General features: G+C 35.2%; 3 protein-coding genes across 4 annotated transcripts in view; 2 read left to right on the top strand and 1 right to left on the bottom strand.

Moving 5' to 3' along the window:
- LOC129941011 (bolA-like protein DDB_G0274169) lies at window positions 1-584 on the top strand. The gene is made up of 3 exons (XM_056049548.1): window positions 1-75; window positions 143-342; window positions 404-584. Exons 1-3 carry the CDS (start codon window positions 42-44, stop codon window positions 551-553), a joined length of 384 nt encoding a protein of 127 aa, XP_055905523.1. The 5' UTR covers window positions 1-41; the 3' UTR covers window positions 554-584.
- LOC129941009 (protoporphyrinogen oxidase) lies at window positions 580-2,345 on the bottom strand. Of its 2 annotated transcripts, XM_056049547.1 has the most exons (3): window positions 2,191-2,345; window positions 1,778-2,133; window positions 580-1,711 (listed from the first exon to the last, which is right to left on the bottom strand). In XM_056049547.1, exons 2-3 carry the CDS (start codon window positions 2,073-2,075, stop codon window positions 597-599), a joined length of 1,413 nt encoding a protein of 470 aa, XP_055905522.1. In that variant the 5' UTR covers window positions 2,076-2,133; window positions 2,191-2,345; the 3' UTR covers window positions 580-596. The 2 variants fall into 2 exon arrangements, with proteins under 2 accessions (XP_055905522.1, XP_055905521.1); XM_056049546.1 differs by having other exon boundaries at window positions 1,778-2,294.
- Window positions 2,346-17,954: 15,609 nt separating this feature from the next.
- LOC129954266 (calcium-activated potassium channel slowpoke) overlaps window positions 17,955-26,228 on the top strand; it is a 241,096-nt gene continuing 232,822 nt past the window's right edge. The window contains exon 1 of the mRNA XM_056068084.1: window positions 17,955-18,627. The gene's annotated coding sequence lies outside the window, so the exon portion shown is untranslated. The remainder of the gene's footprint in view (window positions 18,628-26,228) is intronic.

Here is a 26,228-nt window from a genome sequence, read left to right on the forward strand (position 1 = left end):
TATGTTCAATAATATCGTTATCAAACACTCACGAATTGAAAATGATAAGACAAAATTTACTAAAAGTTCAAAACGGTAAATACAGCTTAATAACTTTTATAAATTTATAAATATTTCTTAAAAAACAAGTTCCAATTTTTAGTTGCTCTAGTAAAAAAATTCTACACTAGCATGACAGGTCCCATTGAATCGGCAATTCGTGAAACCCTTTCGGAGAATCTGTCCCCAGTTCATCTGGAAATCATTAACGAATCTTACATGCACAATGTTCCCAAAGGCTCCGAATCACATTTTAAAGTCTTGGTGGTATCGGACAAGTTCAATGATCTTCCACTCATTAAGGTAATCGTTACTTTAAACATTTATAAAAGCTAAAAACTAACCAAATCCTTCTTCCCGACAGCGACATCGATTGGTAAATGAACTTGTCAAAACCAAACTCGAGGGAAACTTTGTCCATGCTCTGTCAATCGAAGCAAAGACTCCCAAACAATGGGATCCCTCCTATGAAGTTGAACCAAGTCCCAATTGCCGGGGTGGTTTTGGAAAATAAATAAAGACATATTTTTAAAACAAACATAAAATTAGAATTCTTTTTATTTACTACCAACAATCTGATCGACTTGAATCCTTGACGATAAAATTACATCATTAACACCCACCCCATCAAATGCCGATCCACAAAGAGTCAATGGCAGCTTATGTTTCTTTACGTAGTCTCGAATTCCATCCACTCGTGCCTTATGGCCGACAGTGTATTGAGGAATACACTTGCGCAATATGTGCACCCTCGATGTCTTCGGCTGCATCTCGATGCCAAGGATATCACGGACGTTCTTCAATGCCACATCAAGAATGTCCTTCTCGGTGGGATTTTTTCCAAATAGCTTCTCAAACCAATGTCCACCCATCATGCATGTGAGAACTGTATTGCCCCGCATATTAAAACAGCAACTGTCGAATATCACCCCCAGAATTGGTAGATTCTCGATTGGAGGAACTAGAAACCCAAAAGCTTCTTGTTCCAACAAATCAGGCGACCTATACTGCAGGTTAACAACTGCCACGTCCACGTACTGTATTTTATTCAGTCGGTCAGCCAAGTCTGGATGTTGCAGTTCCACTGCTTTCGCCAGCTTGAATGCTGGCAATGAACTCACTACATGGTCAGTGGGAATGTTTGTTCCATTTATGCGCACTTCCGCAGTATTATCTTTATGAAATGATACATTCTGACACTTGGAGTTCAATTTGATCTCGGAATAATTCGTAAGGTACCCGCCTAGAGTTATTGGTAACATCTCGAGTCCACCTTTTATCGAATAAATGCTCCAATTTTGATCTTTTGCAAGTTTAGGCAACACTCCTGATTCTTGCTTTTTGTTTGCCTTCTTTTTGTCGCGAAAGAGGAGTCCTTTAATAACTCCGCCATATTTTTGTTCCCAATCAAAAAGGTCATTCATAAGGAACCTCACGCTGATTTCCTTGGCATTTCCAGCACAAATACCACAAATCATAGGACTGATTGCATAATCAGCGATTTCCTTGCCAAATCTCCGATGAACAAAGTCATACATCGACTCATCGTTGTTTTTTTGTATCTTGCTGCCAGCTCTTAGATCGTGAAACAGAGCCGATATGAGCGGTTTCGTAAATGGAGGCAGGGTTTTGAAGGCCCCCATTAAGCTGTTTGGAAGCATGCAGAGTTGACCTGGCAAAATATAGATATGTGCATTTAAACCACAACCATTTTTTCTTGTAAGTATTTCATTGTTACCTTTTGCATAAACCATTCGATTTCTAGCTGCTGGATGAGAGTCACAAATGGGATAGATTTCCCTGTTAAGATTCAGCTCTTCCATAAGCTCCAGAGTATTCGAAGCAGCTGGCCCTTTTGTGCGAATGGTTCGAGGACCTGCCTCGAAGATGAAGTTTTCATCGTAATGATTCTCGGAACGAATCCAACCTCCAAGACGATTAGATGATTCATAAACCGTCACTGGGTTAACGTAGCGACGGGTTAAGTAGTAAGCAGCTGATAAGCCACCTATTCCACCTCCTAAGACAGCCGGCATAGTTTGTAGCAGTGTTCTTTAGCTTTTAACCTAGTTACTGCTGAACTATTGTCATAATCTGCCTTGATAAACAAAAATAAAGAAACACAAATCAATGGACAGTTGATAACTTTACCTTTGTAAGAATTATGATTTTATATCAATATTTAGTTAATAAATGCAGATCTCTGGTATTTCGAAAACACTGGGTGACGGATCAACGATGACGGTATATTTTAAAACAGCTGTCGGTGTTTATTTGGGTGACGTTTACTGAAATTTCTCGTGAATAAATAAATAGGCACGTTCAGATTTAAACTTCTCCAGAGAAATAAGACACGTTCGGTAGTTTATTTAATAATTATTATTATTACAAATAATAGGTCAAAACTACATAACGTTTGTGTAAAAAGTTGACAGAAATACAAAAATATAAATAAAACTACTGGCTTAAAATTTAAAGCGGTTTAGCAAAATGTTAAAACCATTTTTAGCAGTTTTAAACGATTCTGCAAACTAGGTTAGGTTAGGTAAGGTTGGAGTGGCTGTCCAGATGTCTTTGACGCACGTAGACCTCAAGGGTCCATTGTGATACCACTAATGAGGTTACTCATGGGAGAGTAATGAATTTAAACAAACCATTTTGTACTTTTAATAAAGTTAGAGAGACGTTTTGTGTCAATCGTTGCCAGTTCACTGGTGTTATCGAAGAAGGGATTACTGAGAAAGTAATTCCTTCTAATGGAGAGTGCTGGACATGTACATAGAAGGTGTGGGACCGTTTCCTCTTCCTCCTCGTCCATGCAGCTTCTACAGAAGTCATTTGTGTAGACCCCTAGCCTCAGAGCATGTCTTCCTATGAGGCAGTGTCCCGTTATTACTCCAATTGTAGAGCTTCTTCTTTGTCTGCTCAGGCCTTTTGACCGTTTTAAGTCAATACTTGGCCATATTTGCTTGGTTGCTAGGTACTTTGTGACCATCTAGCATTTGTTGTTTCTAGAGCATATTGCTTGAGAAGATATTTGCATGTAGCAAGTGGTGTTAATATGTTATGTTTTTGTCTAACATAAGGCAGAAGTGTTCCGTTTTTGGCGAGCTCATCGGCTTTGCAATTTCCCGGAATGTCTCTGTGGCCCGGCACCCAAATGAGGTGAATGTTAAACTGTTCCGTCATCTCATTCAGAGATGATTGACAATCGTGGACTGTTCAAAACTTTGTGGAGACAGACGCGAGAGATTTAAGAGCGGCTTGGCTGTCTGAGAAGATTCGTATATCCTTACAAGATATAACGTTTTCTTTGAGCCAGGATAGTGCTTCTTTAATCGCCATTACTTCTGCCTGGAATACACTACATTGATTGGGAAATCTATAGGATAGACTGAGGTTCAGTTGTTCTGAAAAGATACCACATTGGTAAATATTTTGGTAAACTCTAAATATCTCACGAATGATACCAAACAAATGTATTTTTTGGAAAAATTCCAATTAACGTTTTTTATAACTCAAAAAAACTGAAAAATAAAATATTTTTCACCTCGAAAATTTTGTGAACAAAAAATGATTTTATCTCCAAAACAATTTTATGTAACGAAAAATAATATTACAGTTTTTGTACAAAATATAAAAAAAAAACAATACTACAACTTGGTAAAAATGTAGTTTTAACTCAAATACTTACTTACCTACTTAAGGTGGCGCTACAGTCCTGTGTGAACTAGGGCCTCACCCAACTAACTTCTCCATCTAGCTCGGTCCCTAGCTAGATGTCTCCAGTTTCGCGCTCCAAGTTGGGTGAGGTCACCTTCCACTTGTGCGCGCCACCTGATCCGCGGTCTTCCTCTACTGCGCTGTCCTGTGGGTGCGGATTCGAAGACTTTCCGGGCGGGAGCATTGGTTTCCATGCGCTCTACGTGACCCAGACATCTTAGTCGTTTGACTTTTACCCTTCTGGCTAAGTCTACGTTGCTGTACAGCCCGTACAGCTCGTCGTTCTATCTTCTCCTCCACTCCCCTTCGATGCATACGGGACCGTAGATCACACGAATAACTTTTCTCTCGAAGCGACCCAAGGTGCTTTCATCCGCTGTTGTCATAGTCCATGCTTCTGCACCATATAGCAGGACGGGGATGATAAGGGTCTTATATAGCAACACTTTGGTCCCTCGAGAGAGGACTTTACCACTCAATTGCTTTCTTAGTCCAAAGAAACAGCGGTTAGCAATAGTTATTCTGTGTTTGATCTCAGCGCTGGTGTTGTTCTCTGCGTTTACAGCGGAGCCTAGGTAGACGAAGTCCTTGACTACCTCAAAGTTACGTCTGTCGATTGTGATGTTTTGACCAAGACGTCGGTGTTGTATGTCCTTTCTAGACGATAGCATGTACTTTGTTTTCCCCTTATTAACCGTTAAACCCATTTTTGCCGCTTCTGCCTCAATACTCACAAAAGCCCCATTGACATCACGCTGAGTTTTTCCGATTATGTCAATGTCATCGGCATATGCCAGTAATTGGACAGACTTTTGAAAGATAGTGCCTCTAGTGTTGACGTGTGAGCTCTGCACTATTCTTTCAAGCACGATGTTAAAAAAATCGCATGACAGCGCATCACCTTGTCTAAAACCTTTTTTGACATCGAAAGGTTCTGTTAAGTTGTTTCCAACCTTTATGGAGCAGCGTGAGTTCTCCATGGTCATCCTGCATAAACGGACAAGTTTGGCAGGGATGCCAAAACTAGCCTTGAAATAGATGAAACGATGGTGGGTGTCGATTTGGTGCTCTTGGGTTTTTTTCCAGGATCTGCCGTAATGTGAATATTTGATCAACTGTGTTTTTTTCTGGTCTAAAACCACACTGATAAGGACCTATCAGATTGTTGACGATGGGCTTTGGACGTTCACATATTACGGCAGAGAAGATTTTATAGGCGATGTTAAGTAGACTAATTCCTCTATAGTTGGTGCAGTTTAGAGGGTCTCCTTTTTTCAGAATCGGCAACAATATTGAGATTCCATTCATCGGTCATGTTTTCTTCCGACCATATCTTACAGATAAGTTGGTGCATGCTCCTTACCAACTTATCTCCAGCTGCTTTAAAGAGCTCGGCATTCAAGGGATCCATTCCAGCGGCTTTATGGCTGTATTTACTTCGTGATATGGCAATATTTACTTCGTCTAAGTCGGGAGAACGGGATTGTTGGCTTTCGTCGTCTATATTGAATCCTGCCTGACAGCGGAATTCAGTTCTTCGTCGCCGTTATACAGTCTGCAGAAGTGGTCCTTCCATATCCTCAGCATTGACTGCGGTTTCACTATGATGTTTCCACTTTCGTTTCACCTGTTCATAAAAATTTCGAACTTCAATTCTGCTTTTAAACCTCTCAACATCTTCCACGGCACGCTTCTCATGCCTTCTCTTTTTCCTTCTGAGAAGTCGGTGTTCCTCTCGCCTCTTCTGCTCATAGAGCTCGTGAGTAGCTTTCGTCCTTCTATGCAGTGCCGCTTTGCATGCCTGTTGTTTGGCTGCATTTGCCTGCCGATATTCCTCATCAAACCAGGGGTTCCTTGTTGGTGTCTGTTTGAAACCCAGCACATCAGAGGCGGCTTCTTTGATTGCATCTTGGCAATGTTGCCACTGGTTTTCGATACATTGTGTTGGCGGCAGAGAACTTCGAGAGAGGTTACTTGTAACTCGGTTGGAAAAGGATTTGGCGATCTCTGGCGATTGTAGCCAAAGATCGCCTTGGTACCTTCTCCCAGCACCTGTTTTGCCTTGGGTCTGGAAATCCGAAGTGCTACCTTGGCTACAACGAGGTAGTGGTCCGAGTCGATGTTAGCTCCTCGGAAAGTTCGTACATCCATAATGCTGGAAGCGTGTCTGGCGGCGATCGCAATATGGTCAATCTGGTTGACGGTAGATTGATCTGGAGAAGTCCAAGTTCCTTTGTGGATGTTGAGGTGTGGAAAACGCGTACTGGCTACCATGACGTTTCGCTCCTCAGCAAAATCTATTAGCCTGAATCCATTGTCGGAAGTGTTGTGGTGCAGGCTGTTCTTCCCGATTATTCCAACAAAGATGTCTTCCCTTCCTAGCTTGGCATTAAAATCGCACAGGACTATTTTAATATCGTAGCTAGGGCACTGCTCATATGTTTTGTCTAGGAGCTCGAAGAACATATCTTTGGTGTTGTCGTCTTTCTCTTCTGTGGGGGCGTGCGCGCATTTCAGGCTAATATTTTCGAATTTAGCCTTGATGCGTATGGTCATAAGGCACTCATTGATGCACCTATAGCTCAAGACTTCTTGCCTAAGTCTGGCTCCAATGACGAAGCCGCATCCAAATAAGCGCTGTTGGTTTTCGTGGTAGCTGTCACCATAGTAAATATCGCAGTTTTTCATCCTCTTTTTGCATGGCCCATCCCATCGTATTTCCTGGATGGCGGTGATATCTGCTTTATATCGGTCTAGGGCCTCCGCTAATTCTTCGGCCCAAGTTCGTTGTCCTTTATTCGTTTGCGTTGGTTGTCAACATTAAATCCGTCCGTATCCGAGGCTTGTTGGTGCTTCGCAACTATGAAAGCTTTTACGTGGCCAGGAAGTCACCCCGGCGCACAACCTCCAATCTGGAGGGCCAGATCCTAAGTATAACTCCAAGGATGGGGAGCCGGATAAAACCGTTCCTTACAGGCCTGAGCTCCGAATAAGTCGAAAAAAGCCCTATAAGGTGTTTACTAAGTAGTTCAACCTTACTGGAACTGTAGACGCCACCGTTGATTCCATCTCGGGAATTCCTCCGCTGCCGTCTGGATAAGGAGAGGTGCCTTAGTGGAAACACCTCTCCCCACCTCTCTCGTTTGCTGCCCCAACAACTTTCCACTGAGGTTGGAACCCAATCTCCAGTTGAGGGCACCCGATGTTCACCACGGGGAGGTGAGAGTAGGAGTTGATAGACAGAGGTTTGTTTTGAGAAAAACCTGTAGACGCTTGTGTCCTCTTGAATGCACATGTCTACCATATGAACATCCTTTTAACTCAAATACCTTTTCGAAAATTAAAATGCCCGTGAAAAGTATTTGTTGGGAATGTGAGAGTTTTAATTTAATCTTTATTTCCCATTTATTTTTTTTAAATACTTATTTTTTTTTCGTTTTTAATCTATGGTAATTTTCTTATTAATAAATAATAATTTAAAAGCCACAAATTGCATTTAATGTTAAAAGTTTTGATTGATAAATACGCTTCTGAATGCTGCTCCTGTTTGAGTTTCATCATTATTTCCGTTTAAAATTGAATTTGTATGTTGGCCTTGTGCTTCATTATCTTCATAGAAAAAAGGAAAATTTCGTTCCTTTGTGAAGCACAGCCACAGCAACAACAACATTTTTTGCCGTTTCCAGATCCACTCGTAGCCGATCTATCAAAGTCCTGAATTTTGACTTAAGCTGCCCATTCAGACATTCTATACGGGAAGATGGGAACTTTATAAAGTATGGAAGTAGTGAAGCAATTCTTTTTGCGATGTTCTTAATTATTTTCCCCATTGTGGACTGCACCATTCCATGTAATGCTCCTAAAGTATTCAAAAAGTTGTGCATTTAAACATGTTTGTTGACTAGTAATAGAAAAGTTTATTGAACAACATCAGATTGATGGACATTTCTTCCAAAAAAGTGTAACGTTATAAGAACTTGCAAATCTGGAGAAATAGGTAGCCGACGTAATTGAGTCCTGGATGTCAAGATTTTCAACCAAGAACCGAACAGTTGTTTTATCAAATCTATACCTGGAGTAAAATTCAAAATCGTCCAGCTCTTCAATAGGATTTGCTCGAGTTTTAAAACTTTTAACTTTTCTTCACAACACTGAATCCTCAAACAATTCAAAATCTTCTTCCTCCGAAAGTATTTAAAAATAATTTACTTTTTATGATATCTAAAACACTTTGACACATTTGAGAAAAATGACACATGTCATGCAGATTTAGTATGATACTAAGAAGATAAAGTAGCCATTTGGTGATTTTAACTTTAGTAAAATGTTAAGAAGATAGTACGATACTACACTCGTTTAAAATTATCAAAATCTTTTATTTTTTAACCTAGTATCATACTAAAAATTATTTAACATCATAGTAAATCGTCTAAAATTTTGCGCCAAAGTTTTTCCCATTCGATAGCTTTATTTTAATTTCATATTAGAAGAACCAGGATGGAAAATAAATTATCTGAAGATAAGAAAGAGGCAGAAGATGTATTTTTAAATTGTAGCAGTGGCGCTACACGGCCATCGTTGGTATTTACAATAGTTATAGTTATAAAAATACACCAAATGCATTAATTATGATAAAAGATAGAAATGGTATTAAAATTTTGTCTGAGAAAATGCGCTCTTTCGGGCTCATGTATAGGATTTGACAAGTAAAGTAATTTAAAAAAAAAAACGATTTTAAGATTCAAAATTTTACCTGAACAATAAGTTTGTCTTCAAAAATTTAAATGCCATATTATAAATAAAAAAAACTCTTGATTTTTCAATTATTTTTTCGAAAATCGTTCGAACGTTTTTTTTTTTAAATTAATTTTTTATAAATTTTTCATTTTTTTTCTAATAATATTTTTGGAATGCAGTTGTTTAGTGATTGTAAATATATGCTTTGCATTTGAATTTCATAAGAGAGTGAACCGTTTTAGAGATAGAGAATTTTGAAAAAAAAAATACAAAAAAAAAATAAAATTGCATTTTTGATAATCAAATATTGTTAAGGCAATATAAAAGTTCGTTAAAAAAAAATACAAAAATATGTTTTTTATTAAGAGAAGCCAAGTTAAAAAATAAAATTTTTGAGAAAATTTTAACAAAAAACTATCGGTTTGTTTTTGAGAAAAATCGAATTTTCGTTTTTTGACCAATAAAATTGTATGGGGTCCAACATTAGTTTTGGTCTTAAAAAAAAGTGTAACGCGAATCTGCTCAAAAATTTAATTTCCAAGTCTGAACTCAATCAATCCAACGGCTGTAGGAGCGTGGACAGACAGACAGGACAGACCGGACGAAATCGCGGGACCCATTTGTTTCGACTTCTCTACAATCGTAATATCATGTTTGATTAAAATCTCGAGTTACAATTTTTTTACGAATGCAAAACTTGCTATATATGTACATGCATACATAATTCATATACATATGTCGCAAGTAAAAAAGGTGGTCAGAGAAATGAATTTAATTTTACATCATATAAAAAAAATGTTAAATAACGTTTTATTTTAATACATAAAAAAACTAAAAAAAATGTTTTCACCTCGAAAATTGTATGAACAAAAAATGATTTTATCTCTAAAACAATTTTGTGCAACGAAGAATAGCATTTTTAACATCGGGTAAAATTTTGAGAAAAATCGAATTGATAGTTTGTTAAAAAACTAAAAAAAAATTGGTAAAAATTTATTTTCGACTCAAATATTTTTTCAAAACATTAAGCTATTGGTTTTAAACTAATTTTATCTTTAAAAAAAGATTGTTGTCAACAAATAATAACATTTGGTAAAAAATAGTTTTGGACTCAAATATCTTTTCAAAAATTTAAAATCTTGTCTTCAAACTTATTTTATCTTACAAAAAATATTGTTTTCGACATTCAGTAATTTTTTTATAAAAATACAGCAGTCCATTTTTTCATAAAAAATAAAATGTTCCATCCAATTTGTATTTGTTTATATTAAATACAAAAACTTTTAAGAATAATATTGGCAAAAATTGGTTTTCGAATAAAAATCTCGCCAACCAACATAGATTTTCAAACTATTTTTGGTTATTTAAAATTTTTTAAGAATAATTATTGCCAACTTTTTTAACCCAACATGAAAACCTACAAACTTTTAAGTGATACAAATCGACAGACGGGATGTGAAGTTATCAGTGTAAGTTGTATCCTAGCCACTTTTTAAATCACTCACTCAATTTTTTTGACAGTCCCTTCTTTATGTGTATTATCTGTATGTCAAAAATAATTTGAAGTCCATATTTATAGTGCTTTGATTTAGATACTAGGGACCTTGAAATGTCAAAAATGGCAAAATTTGTAATTCGTCAAATCGGATGGGAAGTGAAAAATATTTGGTTTTATAATTTTGAGGTATACGTTATAATTTAGAAGCACCGGAAAAACGTAAATACAGATTATTGTAAACCAATAATTTAGCGTAAAAACCAATCGCAAATATCATTTTCGAAACTTTTAGAAATATTTTCATTTTAATAAAAATGTTCAAAAGGGAACTGTAGAAAGAAGAATATTATTAAAAAAAAAATAACTACAGTTCGGGCGGACCTGGGCCTCAACTACAAATGTCTCAATCCAGCTCGGTCCCTAGCTAGTTGTCTCCAGTTTCGCGCTCCAAGTTGGTTGGGGTCTTCACCCATCTGAGTTGCGGTCTTTCTCTACTGCGCCGTCCCTCGGGATTTTATTCAAAGACCTTCCGTTCTACATGACATAGCCATCTAAGTCGTTGGACTTCAATTTTGCTTGGTCAGATTCGCTGTACAGTTCGTCGTTAAATCTTCTCCTTCAATCTTGATCTAGGCATATGGTACCAAAAATTTTTCTCTCGAAACATCCTAAGTTCGGGCCTCAGCGCCATGAATAAGAACCGGGATGATGAGTATCTTAAAGATGGTGATTTAGATGCTCGAGAGAGGACTTTACTACCTAATTGCCTTCTAAGTAAAAAGAAGCAGCGGTTTGCAAGAGTTATTTTTCGTTTGATTTCAGCGCTGGGGTCAGTGTCTGTGTTTATAGCGGTGCCTAAGTAGACAAAGTCCTTAACTACCTCAAAGTTATAGCTATCCATGGTGACGTTTTGTCCAAGACGTCGTTGTTCAATGTCCTTTTTTGATGACACCATATACCTGGTATTGCCCTCATTGACCACTAAACTCATCTTGTTCTCTTCCGTTGCAATGCTAAAAAACGCTCCACTGACGTCAGGCTTTGATCTTCCAATTATGTCAATATAATCTGCGTAATTGGATGGACGTTTGGAAGATTATGCCTCTATTGCTGACGGTTGAGGTTTGCATACTTTCCAGAACGATATTGAAGAAGTCCCATGACAGTGCATTGCCATGTTTAAAACCTTTTTTGACATCAAATGCATCGGTGAGATCTTTTCCGAACTTGGGAGAGCAGCGTGCATTCTCCACCGCCATTCTGCACAAATGGATAAGTTTGACAGGGACGCCAAAACTAGGTATAGATGCTGTCGTACGCGGGTTTAAAATCGATAAAAAGATGGTGGGCATCGATTTGAAGCTTCTGGGTTTTTTCTCTCTGCCTTAGTGTAAATATTTGGTCGCTAGTGGACTTTCCTGGTTTGAAGCCACACTGATAAGGACCTATCAGGTTGTTGACGAACAGCGAGGATCTTATATGCAAGGTTAAGGAGACTGATGCCTCTGTAGTTAAAGAGTCTCCTTTCTTATGTATCAGGCAAACTATGCTGAGATTCCACTCGTCGGGCATGCTATATTTTGCAGATGAGTTGGTGCATGCTCCCTCGAAAGTCATTTCATACTGCTTTGAATAGTTCGACAGCGATGCCCTCATCTCCAGCAGCTTTGTTTGACCTCAGCTTAGGTATAGCTATATTCACTTCAGTAGGCAAAATTATTGATTTGCGTCGCTTAGGTTTTATCTCCCTTACAGCGGAATTCGGTTCTTCATCGCCGTTATATAATTTGAAGAAGTGGTTTTTCTTTATTCTCAACATAGACAGCGGTCCTAATACGATGTTTCCCTGATCGTCTTTGAAGGCTTCGGTATGTGGCTGGTACCCTCAGGAGGTATTGTTTACCTTTTGGTAAAATTTACGAACCTCATTTCTGTTGTAACATCCCTCTGTATCCTCGATTGCGCGCTTCTTATGCTCTCTTTTTTTTTCCATCTAAGAACAAGAAGCCGGTGTTCCTCTCTCCTCTTCTGCTAGTAGAGCTCGCGAGCAGCTCTTGGCTTTCCGTACAGCGCTGCGTGCACTTGCTGGCATTCGTTGTCAAAGCAAGGGTTCCGCTGTTGTGGCCGTGTGAAATCTAGCACTTCAGAGGCGGCATCTCTGATGGCATGCAAGGCAATGTTGCAACTGGTTTTCAATGCTTAATGCAGGCAGCATAGGACTCCTTAAGAGGTTATTAGAGACTCGATTGGAAAATGACATGGCAGTCTCTTGTGTCGAAACTTGTCACAGTACTTCCTTCTTTTGGTTTGGATCGGGATTTCCATAGCCGTACCTTGGCTACAACGAGGTAGTGGTCCGAGTCAATGTTGGCCTCTCGGAATGTTCGGATATCCTGTATACTGGAGAAGTGTCGTGCGTCGATCGCAATGTGGTCAATCTGGTTGACGGTTGATTAATCAGGAGATATCCATGTTTCCTTGTGGATATTGAGATACGTGAACTGCGTACTAGCTAGCACAACGTTTTACCCCGCAGCGAAATCGATCAGCCTGTTGTCAGAGTTGGTGTTGTGCAGGCTGTATCTCCCTATTGTGCCACCAAATATGTCTTCTATTCCTAGCTTGGCGTTAAAATCTCCTCAAATAATTTTAATGTCATAGCGAGGGCACTGCCCATATGTCTTGCCCAAGAGCTCGAAGAATATGTCTTTGGTGTCTTCATCTTTCTCCTCTGTTGGGGCATGCGCGCATATTAGGTTTATGTTGGTGAGTTTAGCCTTGATGCGGATTGCCGTGATGCGCTCGCTCACACTGTAAAAACTCAAGACTTTTTGCCTGAGTCTAGTTCCAACAACAAATCCACACCCAAATAGACGCTGTCTTTGTTTTCGGTAGCAGTCGCCGTAGTATACATCGCAGTCTTTTAGTTTGCTTTTCCCGGTCCATCCTATCGCACTTCTTGGATGGCGGTAATATCTGCCTTGCAGCAGTTTAGGGCTTCCACTTGATGGTCGGCTGCACGTGGTCTGTTAAGGGACCTAACATTCCACGTACAGATCCGAAGTTCGTTGTCCTTATTTCGTTTGCGCGGGTTGTCAACAGTCCGTATCCGAGACTTGTTGGTGCCTTGCAACTAAGGTTTTTTTACGTGGTCAGGAAGTCACCACAATGGCACAACCCCCAACCTGGAGGGCCAGATCCTTAGTATAACTCCCAGGACGGGGAGCCGGATAAAGCGCTTCTTATAGGCCTGGGCTCCAAATAAGTCGTAGAAGCCCTATAAGGTGTTCCCTAAGTAGTTCAACCTTACTGAAACTGTAGACGCCACCGTTGATTCTATCTCGATAATTCGTCCGCTGCCGCCTGGATAAGGAGAGGTGCCTTAGTGGAAACACCTCTCCCCCCTCTCTCGTTTGCTGCCCCCAACAACTTTCCACTGGGGTTGGAACCCAATCCCCAGTTGAGGTACTAGACACCCGATGTTCACCGCGGGGAGGTGAGAGTAGAAGTTGATAGACAGAGGTGGTTTTTGAGAAAAACCTGTGGACGCTTGTGTATTCTTGAATGCACATGTCTACCATTTAAACATCATTATTTACTTTATTCCTACCAAATTCGACTTTCCAGAACACATATTATAAACTTATTATTACTTTACATAAAATTATTATTATTACTCATTTTTCTTAATCAAGCAGCAACCCAGATTGCGTCAACAACGAAATCTTTCTTTTCTTCTATAACTGTACAAAATTTGTGGTTTATGTCTCTTTTATGTGGGTCTCAAAGCCTACATTCAATTTCAATTTCATGACAAAAAGTTTTTCAATTTATTAAATACATATTAAAGATAGAGATAAACACACGTAATTTAATTCAAAATTTAGTAAGAACACAATTTTGTAAACGTAATATTTATAAAATTTAAAACATTCACTATGGCGTATGTGGAATATTTTTTTCTTCGAAATTCATAATGTTTAATTATGAAATATATCTTCACTTATCTATGCATAAAAATAGGAATAAATGGTATCTTTATATTTGGAACATATTCTGCCCCAAAATTAAGAATTGACATTCAAATTCATTGTCAACACTATTTGACTGAAGACACAAAATAATCAAGTTGTGTTTTATAACGTATCTAAAAGGAATTATTATCAAGTAAATTATAATTAAAAAAAAACGATAAACAAAATATTAAGAAGATTATCTTTACTTTACAAAATATATATGCATTGTTAAATTTCGCTTTAAAAATACACTTCTAAATTATTCAAATGAATATACTATTCAATTGTTTAAAATCATACCAATATTAAAAATTAAAATCCATTTAATTTTCCTCCTTTGAAAGATATATAACTTCTGTTTAAAAATTAAAGGGTCAGTAAAAATACCTGATGGGAAAATAATACACCTGGTGCAAAACTATGTCAATCATTTTTTATCCATTCATTATAAAAAATGCATTTCGTAAACAAAAAAGGGTGTCAAAAAAGTGTTGAATATAAATTCACACTTAATCTTTATTTTAGTAGTTTTCAATTCTGTAGGTAGATAGTTTTTCTTGTTTTTGATTTATTATTTCCTCATATTAAATTGAATCTATTCCAAGAATACACAAAGTGTGCCCCACATACCGGAATTTGATCAAATAACAACAATAATTACCAGGAACTCAAGTAGTAACCTCAAAATCAATAAAAACACTTTACCCGAAAAGAAAAACGAAAAAGAAATTGAACAAAATCCAATAAAATATAATAGCCCTCCCAAAACGAGGTAAATACTTCAATCGAATTTCACTTCCGTATCCCGCACCCATCTCACAGTACAGCACCCGCCCGATACGGCACCGTATACCGTACCCTCATGGTTGTCTTGTCGGTTGTAGGTATAGTATATTCCTGCGATGTTATGTCCTGTGCTTCTGCTGCAGCAATATAGTCCCGCAGCTACATAGCCCCCAACTTCTGCTCCACATACAGAAAACAGAAAAACAGAAATCTCCAACAAGTACATAATTACAGTGCCAACCAAAAAACCTAGACTAAATATGCGTGTTGTCGCCAACTTGTGACATCCTTTCCGCAGGACACCAACAAAAAAATTACTCTTAACTTGGCCAAAGGGATGTTTTCAACCTTTACCTACACTCTACTACCCTTATGCCTTATAGCTGGCGCACTCAATACCCTCTCTATCATCATATACAGCCATAAAAAGGTTGAGCACAAAACAGACAAACACACCAAGACCTCACGTAAACCAAAGTAAAGTAAAGTAGAAAAGTGTATCAGGAGTAGCAATAAGAAGCATTTGCAGCACCACAGCACCACCAATAAGTAGTTCCAACAATTCCAACACCACCTAACATCAACTAACAACAAAACAAACCGAAAAATTTCCCAAAAACCACACAACTCTTGAGCAATTTTCCCATCTAGAGTCTAACAAAAATTTCCCAATCGCATGCGCCAATGCATCTCACCAAGTCACAGATATTGATTCAGAGCTTTTCCCTACCGCCGCAAGATGAAAAGCTCAACCCCTCGCCTCGTTTGGCCCCTAAAACACAAAAACCCAAAAGGAAAACTCATTTTCTCCGTGGGAAAATTTTCATTCCTCAGAATAGTATCGGCTTTAATCGAGGAAGGTTTTGTGTGCTGTGCCCGTGTCGTTCGAAGCAAAGTGTACACATACATACATTATACATAGAATATACATACATACATACATATATATAGATATCTATATGTATTAAAATAGTGAAGAAAAAATTTTCATTTTATATTTTTCTTTAAACAAAAATAAAAATGTAAGAAAAATCTCTACGAAAATCCCTGTTCTAAAACTAATTTGTCTGCTATTTAATTTAAATTCTCCTGGATTTGTGCCAATTATCAAAAATCCTACAAAATATCGCCATTAAGTAACAATTTAGTTCAAAAATTTGTTGCAATTTTTAATTCTCTTCTTTTTTTTCGCTACGAGTTCAAAATTTCGATTGAAAATATAAGAAAAAGTGTAAACTGTATTGAGGATCGAAGATCGTGTGAATTTCGGTGGAAGAAAAATACAATTTTTCACAAATAAATTCGTGTTGAAAAATTGAATTGAAAAATTTTTCTTTCTTTAACAAGGATAATGGGGAAAATCCATTTGAAAATGTGTATATAATAGAAATGTATACATATACCTGATTGTATGAGAGAGTGAATGTGAGTTTGTGTATCAGTGTGTGTGTGTGTGTGTGCGGTGGAAAAACTAGGGCACTGTGCTTTACATACGAACGAACGACGAAACAGACCCAAAGCCAAAGCCAGAGCCACGACCAGCCACGAGCAAACGGCTTTAGCTTCGAAGTGATATGAAAGCAAGGAAAGAAAAAAAGGACATTTTTCCCATTTCCATTTTACCACATAGGAGAGAAATTACAAAGAAACAGGAAATATATTTTCAAATTCTAATGGATTTTTATTTAAATGAATAATAAATTCGGGAGAGATACATGTGTCATCGAAATAAAAAGATATAAAATCTCAAAGCAGCACAAGGAACAAAAAAAAATGTGGAAGAAGGAAAATCCTTACAATTTTATAAATTGAGACTGTTGGAAAGGAAATTGCGCTGATTATTATCTTCTTTTATATTTTTTTTGTGGAGAGATAAAGAGCGAGCTTTTTCTGTCTTTCCTAAATATCGCTCAACTCTCGCTCTCTCGGCCTTTCTCTTCTCGCGCTCTGTTTGGTTTGCTCCTCTCCAAAAGGAGGATTTATTCTCAGAAAATTGTTGTTAATTTTTAAACAACATCCTTTGGCTTTAGTTTTGCTCATAAAAAATGCTCATTGCTCAAGCAGCAAGGATTTTCTCGCTCTCTCTCTGTCTCTTTTAACTATCTATCTATCAATCTATCTTTCTTTATCTTTTTTAGCTATCTATCGTTGTCGTCGATTTTCTGTGTCGCTCGTCCTTTTCCGTATCCGTTTGCTCGTATATCGTGTATCTGGTGTATCTTGAACTCGTGTATCCTTATTTTGCTGTTGTTATCCTTATCATTGCGCTATATACATGGCCGTAGTGACCTAACTGTAACTCTGATGTACCTATATGCTTTGGTTTTGTTATCCTTTTTGTAGTAACATATCATCATCATCGTCACATATGCGTACCTCTATCACCATCGTCCTTTTTGTCGTTCGTTGTCGTCGTCGCTGTTTTTAATGAGTAACTCGTTAGATAAGATGTATGTAAACAGTGTCATAGTAACTTATGTTATTTTCGTCGTTTTGTCGACTTTCTTCTTTTTTTAGTCCTTTTTAGTGTGTATGTGTGTGTCCCGTCCACGATTCGTCACGTTACGTATCCATTTTCTGTATTGAAGTTTGTTGATTTTTTCTTTTTAACTTTTTGCCGCGTGGTGCATTTGAAGGACGCAGATTATTAAGATTCATTCTTAAAAAAACAACAAAACATAAATTGTTTATTTTTTTTTCTCAAGGCAGCATGAGGTACAATCTAATCAAACAATTCAGAACAACCAACTAATATCGTACCACCAGTGAATATTTATTGTAGAATATTATAGTTGGAAGATATACCTACCTAAAATACAACAAAAATCCAAAATACTAAACCAGTGTATTTCAAATTACATAAATATTTCAAAACCAATTCTAAATAATATTTAACAAGAAAATCATACTTATATGATAAATAATTAAATAATATTCAATATATAATAAAATAGTGCTTCGAATAGATTAAAATAACAACAAAAAGCAACCGAAAAATAGTGCATATTTAAAAATAAATAAATAAATAATATAAAGCCGTTATCATAATAATAATAATAATATAATAAAATATTTATAAATGTGTAAAGTTAAATTTTATTTATAATAATATATAAAAATAAAATATTAAACACAATCAATGTGCCTGTATTCTGTTTTCATTTAGTGTTTAAATAAAAAAAGAAATGTTCGTTATTTGTGTTAATACAAATAAGAATAGAAAACAAATATTTTAAATTAATTAAACATATCGTTAAGCATAAATAAATTATATATACATAAAATAAATAACAAAAATTCTAGCATCGAAAATAAATTAAACCAAAAAATTAAAATTATTTGAATTGCCAATCAACAACACACAAAACAACATAATTAAAGCGAATTTTCGGTTAATTAATTAAAACAAAAACAAAACAAAAAAAAGATTATAATTCTAAAAAGTTTATGTACAGAAATAAATATTAAATCCACAAAAAAAATATAGCATTTAATAATTATTATAAAGTTCAACGTGCGGTGTTAGAACAAAGTGTTTTCTCTTGTGTATATTTTGTTTTTTACTTTAAATTTTGAATATTTGCATCTGGAAGTTATTACAACTTAGATAACATAAAATAAAAAAAAACTATATTGAATTTAAAAGTTTTTAATTTTTAAATAATATCTCCGGTGTGGATTACTACTATACAACTGAATGTAAATAAATAAACAACAAATTTATGTCAACATATATTGTCTTCATTGTGGATGGTGTTTACAGATGTTTCACTCTATAGTGTGAATGTTGGCAACCCTGGAGTGCCTCGGTGGTTTAGCGTGTACTAGGTAAGTTTTGTTTTCTATTTTTTTTTTAAATTTAAGACCTAGATGTTCTCATAATGAATGAAAGCTTTAAGTTTTACATTTTTAGGTTAAAAAAAAAATTTGAAACATTTCATAAATATATATGGAACCTTTGAACAACGTTTTAGAGACAGAAAACGTTTCTGAAATATTTGTTTGACATTTAATGCCGCGAAAAGTGTAAAGCAACAAGAGTTCATTAAATTAATATTCTACTTGACGAACATTTTAAAACTAAAATCAAAATAGGCGATCAAACATTTCCAAAAATAAACATTATAATAAAGGAGATGAGGAAGAAATAAAATCAATAAGAAAACATTGATACAAAATTGGGAAACGAATAAAACATTTCAGAAATCTTTTAACAAAGCTTGTGAAAGGGGTTTTTAAACCAATCGAAATGTTTTTTAAACAATGTGTCCTGAACTGTTTGTATCATGTAGACACAGCTTTAGTTACCTTCTTGTATCAATAAGTGGATTTTTTTTTAAATTTCTATTAAGGCCTTAAGCTAATTACAGACGAGGGTCAGATTTTAGAATACTGTCAATACAAATATTTTAACAAGTGTCAATACAAATATTTTAACAAATGTCAATTTTGTGTCCCAAAAACGTCAGAAACGTCATTGCTAGCCAATAATAAATAATGTTTAGAATTGTCAATTGTTAGAGACACCTGACAGTTGTTGATCATATTTTATCTGTCATATGTATAAATATAATTAATCTTCTAAACAAAGGTACTATAATTGAATCAGCTAAAGGGCCTTGCATATGAGAGCGAACATCGAATGCGTGAACACACGATATTTAACACATTTCAAAAATTCAATTTCAAACAAAAACACATTTAAATTATAAGAAACCAATTGACACTTCTGTATGTTAAGATAATAAAATGTCCATTTTGTTCTCTAAAACAACACAATTTTGTAAAAACAATTTGTTAGTAACGAATTGTGTTGTGGTTGCTACGAACTGTCAAAATCTATTCACGTTCCACATACCATCCACACTGCAACAAATTAATTGTTCGCACTCAACTGATTATAAATTGACAATTCATCGCTGTCTGCGAATAAAAATAAAGCTCATGTGAATGAAAAGTGAATGAAAGATGCGAACATCCACAATTCTCGGTTCATATCTCATGAGCAAGATGCATAACAGACCCTTTTTTTATTGAGATGCATTTCCCTCAAGCTTCTTGACAGCTGTTGCTGTTGTCAGATCACTGAATGATCTGACAAATGTTTTTACTTTACGACAAACTTTAGTTTACTATTGGATTACCATTCTATAGAATTTCCTAGTTGCAATCGTTCACTATACCAATTGCGGATCCAGACTTTTAATCAAAAGGGGGAATGTGTCACACACTTTACATAACGAAGAGAATTTGGGCATCGCTTAAAAATGTTGTACGTTCTGTAAAGAAAGCTGAAAAAATTAATTTCATTTATGTTTATATTTCAAGGGCTGAAGTGACTACTTTAGTTATTAGATTTTTTTTTTAGAAGACTGTTGTCCACCAAGGCAATGCCTAACTATTTAATTTGGACGACACATAAAAGCATTCGAAGATTCCAACAATTTTCTTAATATGCCTTATTTAAAAGCTAGTATACAATCGTTTAGAGGAGTTTTGGGTGAATTTCATTCAAAAATATTAGAAATTTGTTGAAACGTAGTTTTTTCCAAAAAAAGAATCATTTCTGTTCTTGTTTCCCATTCTATAAATGCAAAGAACGATGTAAATGGCTAGAAAATAAAAAAGCTTGTCAAAAAATTCATATTTTTCCTAAAAAATAAAACAGAATTTCTTATGAATTGCTTAGCTTGTTTTTGGCTGATTTTAGACCATCAATTCTAAAAAAAGACTGTCCTGCGTGAACCTTTTGAAAAAAGTTTGATCAAAAAGGAGTCAACAAAACTTAAAAGTTGTAAAGGGAAAAATGTTTGGTTCTTACTTTTAAGGAAATTGATGCATTAAGGTACATTATTTCTCTAAATTAAGCTGCAACAAACTGAGGTAAGCAAATAAGTTTGGAAGAAACTTTATTGTAGCACTCACAAACTACACGTTACAGAATCACTTTTTTTCTTAAGTGAGGTTCAAAGCTTTTATGTTTTTAATTAATAGATATGAATAGTACGTTAAGTATCAATTAGCTATTAGTTTAACGAAAGTGTCACTTTTGCTGTTTTTAAGACATTTGTATTTTTGTTATTCATGTTTAAATCTCAATTCTAAAGCATTCAATGCAAATTCACCTCAAAAAGTGAATTTCTTCAATTTATTAAGATCTTAAATAGTCAATAAAAGAATTAAAAAGAAAGTCAATAGAAGAATTAATAAAATACTTTAAGAAAGCATAACACTCTTTATGTGAGTCTAAAAAAATAAGATAGAATTGAAGTTGAGTTTCAGGAATTTAAAGGCAACTTCAATTTGTGTTAAGAAAATTAAAAAATCTGTTTTCTCAAAATATAATATCAAATTAAAAATCAATTATTTAAAGTTTCTTTTTAAAAATCTAAATATTTGTCTTTTCTCTCAGAAAAGGACATATTAAAATAATTTAAAGCATTACTTTAGTTTTTTTTCGAAATTTAAAATTTTTTTGAATACCATTAGGATTACAAAAATTTTAGTTTTAGTATTTTGACAGACAAACCGCTTTCTGGTGAATATCGTTAAACTATTAATGAATCTGTAGATGAAATCTTTGCTTATACAACTGAACTGTATAAGCCTTATGGCTCATATGATCCTTCATTGGTATAAAGTTGGTGAATTTGTGTGGCGCGATTGAAATAGTTCTGGATTTCCTATTAATATATTGTGTTCTTGGTTCAGTCCTCACCTAAAAGTAGGACTTTTTGAAATTAAAATTTGTATCCCGAATAGGGATCAGACCTAAAGTGAACTCATGGTTTGATTCGAGCTGTAAAGAGGTTATTAGGTAAGTTTCCGGATTTACAAAGCCAACCCCACTGAGGAAAACCGGAATAAGTTCAGACAAGCTAGAAAGTAACGCTTAAATTCGACGAACAAAATTTTTGCATGACCAGAAATTGAGGAAAAAAATACTACAATGTCCTAAAGGTAGTAAAAATTTCTGGTAATTTGTAAAAAAACGTACAACACACCACGTCATCATCGGTTACAACGCTCGTCCACAATGACACTCCCTATGTATGTAAGCTCGATTGATTGGCACTCGTGAAGTCGCAAAAGTACTGAAAAACCTTGACATACACAAATCCGCTGGCCCGGATTTGTCTTCAACGCTGGCAAAACCACTGCGTAAGCAGTCCTATTCTTCAGGTCTCTTCCCGAGTGGATGGAAAACTGCATTTGTCCAGCCTGTCCCTAAAAAAGGCAAATCATCCTCCCCCTCAAACTATCGTCCATCCATCCATCTGTCCTATTCTTCAGGTCTCTTCCCGAGTGGATGGAAAACTGCATTTGTCCAGCCTGTCCCTAAAAAAGGCAAATCATCCTCCCCCTCAAACTATCGTCCAATTGCACTTACGTCCCTTCTTTCCAAGTTCAAGGAAACGCTGATTAATTTAAAGCTTAAGAAATATCTGGAAGAACGGAAGCATCTTAATGACCGACAGTATGGCTTTCTTAGCAATAGGTCCACTGGTGATTTCATGGTGCATCTCACCGAACCGTGGAACAAATCTTTACACCATTTTGGAGAAAGTAAGATTATTGCATTTGATAGAGGTTGTCACCAAGCTCTCTTACCGAAAATGCGTCCTTTTGGTATTGATGAATCCCTTCTTCGTTGGATTAGAAATTACCTTTCTAACCGTTCAATATAAGTTGTATTGGATGGTTTCAAGTCTGAAATTCATAAAATAAATGCAGGTGTTCCCCTGGGCTCCGTTTTTTATCCAACTCTCTTCCTTATCTTTATAAATGATCTCTTGTCTGCCACTTCTAATCTATTAAACTGTTTCGCTGACGACAATACTCTCAGCTTTTCATATTCGTTTCTAGATTCATATCCTTGTCCTTCGGATGTGGAACTTCAACGGCACCGTATGATAAGCTCATTAAATGCCGATCTCGACAGCATTGTTTAATGGGGAATTATAAACCGCTTCAAAACTTCAATGCTGCGACCTGTCGTTAAAGCGTAACCCACACCCGATGCCGTTATCCATGAGTAGCATTTGCATACAAAAATTAATCAACGTTCAGTACTCGGTATGTGTATCACAGATCACAGATCATTTCTCCAAGGGTGCAACACATTTTTTAACCCTTCTCATCTGAGCCTTCATTCATCCAAAACTCGAATAAAACTCCCATATTTGGACAGGATCCCAAAAAGAGCTTTAAAAATGATACTCGACGGAACTACAACTGAAAAAATTACGTCACTCGAACACGCGCTGTAGTGTTTCATGCCTTTCGTTGTTCTGCCGATATTTTAATAAACTGTGTTCTGTACAATTAGCCAGTTGCATTCCCCTTCTCAAAAAATTCAGCCGTAATGCTGGTACTTCTAGGAATGCTCATCAGCTTACCCTTAAACTCAGTTTCGGACGTACTATCATGTATAGAGATTCTTTTTTTAACTGCACATCGAGAATGTGAAATGTTTTACCCAACTCTGTTTTTCCCTATCATTTTAACATTCAAAACTTTAAGCCCAATGTGCATCGGTATCTTCTCTTTCATCCTTCCCTGTTTTCCTAATGTTCGCACTGTGTTTAAACTTTAAACATGTTAAGGGTTTTAATAACCCCTTGAGTGCCCGTCAACAATAATAATAAAAAAGCAATGTAGAAAGCACTAAAAAAAATAAATTGTACGTTTAAGAAATAATATAAAATATAATGACGATCATGTCTATGAATGTAATACGATTAGATTGATTTCAAGATAATTCCTAAAAAAAATACTTGGGAGTGGGTGTCATTCCTCCTACGTCCCCCTGGAATAACAAGGTACTTGAATTATAAGTACCAAAAATAGTTTTTGGTACTTATAATTCTTTAAGTGCAAGCAATTAGGAAATATGTTGTGTTTGTATTTTACTTTGAGTTTTTGTTAACAGACTTTTGATTGCTAAACAATTAATTCTAATTTCAGTATTGTCGATTCTTTAATTCCTTAAACCACATATTGTTAAAATCATTATCTTAATTCGAAGCCAAAGAAATCAGTATGGCAGGTTGAATTGCTGCAATATCCGGGAAATATATAAATTCAAATATTCAGCATCAGTAATATTTCCGACGACTGCGTGTGATTTTTGATGATGCAGAATGACATAAGTAACGCTTTTAGTCTCTGCAAATGTTTATCGTCTATTATTGTAAAGCGCAGAAATTGACTTAGTTTGAACTACCATAATTATGACACTTCAAATAATAGCCAGGAACACTAGCGTCTTGAAATAACGAAATGTATATATTTAGAAATTATGTATTTTTGTACATCCTAAAAACATCCCTTACCAATAATTATTGTTTAGAATTATTATAAAGGGGTATGCTCATTTTCGGCCCGGAGTGTACACCAATGAATTTGGTATCAAATTAAAGGTTGTTCTAAGCCGGATATATCTGCAAAAATATTTTGTCCATAACTCATGGGAGATCCGAGATATTTGAGATTGAAGTTCGAAATGTCCAACCATTAAAAATCAGCACTTTCCGACATAAATGCTAATATCTTTGGATACAGAAAAGTTAGAAAAATCAAAAAAGTATTAAAATAAAGGTGTCAAAAATATCTTTTAAATGAAACTAAAATTACATTTCTATGATTTATATATTTTGAATTATTTTTAATCAAACCTTTGAATAACAGCATTTTTTTAGCAAACTTTTGTACAACAATATCTTTTAAAATTCAATGATGATATTAATTTTTTTTGGCACCATTAAGTGGCTTAGTTCACAATTTTTATTTTCATATATAATTTTTTAGGGTTTCTTCAACAATTTATTCATTTTGACAAGAATAATTCAAAAATATGCTCCTAAAATACAAAAAAAATTATACCTAACACTATAATGTTAGAAGAGTAGCATGTGAGCTGTATAAGTTTAACATACAGCAAAAGAGTTAACCACTCACACTATTAAATATCTGTCAATAAGTTTTTTTCCGTTATATTTTTTGGTTTGATGCAGTTGATATTTGGTTTTTTATGTGATTTCTTCTTAAAATATGTTTTTTGACAAAAATGGATTACGATTCAACTTTTATTGAAAATCCAAGTAACTTAAATAGTTCCCAAGTGCAAAGAAACGAACGAACGGTTGGATGCTGCGCTCATGTTATGACCATAATATGGTTTTTAAGTTGGACAAGATATGAGAGTAATTTAAGACCCCTTCTCAATTTTTAAACAACCTTTTAGTGACCTATGATTCAGATAAGAATTATGTTTTGCTAAACCCATTGCCATTAAAATTATTTATTTTATATTATTTAGTTTATAATTACTTATTATTTTTCTTTGAATTAATTGAATTTTGTTTTGTCGATATTGTGATAACAACTTCTTTTTTTATTCAAGTATTTCCACCACTTTAATAAGAATTATTTAGTTTTTGTTTTAATTTTTCCACTATTAGGTACTATAAGAATTATTTTTATTTTAGTGTTAGGTATAAGATTTTTTTTTGTATTTTAGGAGCATATTTTTGAATTATTATTGGCAAAATGAATAATTTGTTGAAGAAACTCTAAAAAATTATATATGAAAATAAAGGTTGTAAACTAAGCCACTGATTGGTGCCAAAAAAAATTAATATCATCATTGAATTTTAAAAGATATTACTGTACAAAAGTTTGCCTAAAAAATGCTGTTTTTCAAAGGTTTGATTCAAAATAACTCAAAATATATAAATCATAGAAATGTAATTTTAGTTTCATTTGAAAGATATTTTTGACACCTTTATTTTAATACTTTTTTTATTTTCCTAGCTTTTCTATATCCAAAGATATTAGCATTTATGTCGAAAAAGTGCTGATTTTTAATGGTTGGACATTTCGAACTTCAATCTCAAATATCTCGGATCTCCCATGAGTTATGGACAAAACATTTTTGCAGATATATCCGTCTTAGAACAACCTTTAATTTGATACCAAATTCATTCGTGTACACTCCGGGCCGGATGTCCCTTATAAAATGAGCAATCCCCTTTCTTGTTTTTATTTTTATTTCTGCAATAAAACATTTAATTTGTTATGCTTTAAGTGTTTTGGGATACAATTAAGTTAACTTCAGGGAATAGCATTGATGTAGTCGTAAAAATACGAATACTAGTTTATTTTACCTATACGGCCAATCTGTCCCACCAGATGTTACATTTTGACATTTCTAATCGTCATAACCACATTACGTAAATTAAATGGTAGTATTTAACATAATAAATTGTCTCCAGTTGACAACCGAAACAAAAGTTTATATATAATCGATGAGGGACCATTTCTGTTTAACGGCTTGGCTTTAGGAAACACCTGCCTAAATTCCTGAAGGATTCCAAATTCCAAGCCTTTTCCTTAACTTGTAAAAGGTGTGAACCCCCAAAGGGAAT

Source organism: Eupeodes corollae, chromosome 1, assembly GCF_945859685.1.
Source record: "Eupeodes corollae chromosome 1, idEupCoro1.1, whole genome shotgun sequence".
Classification (NCBI taxonomy): Eukaryota; Metazoa; Arthropoda; class Insecta; order Diptera; family Syrphidae; genus Eupeodes; species Eupeodes corollae.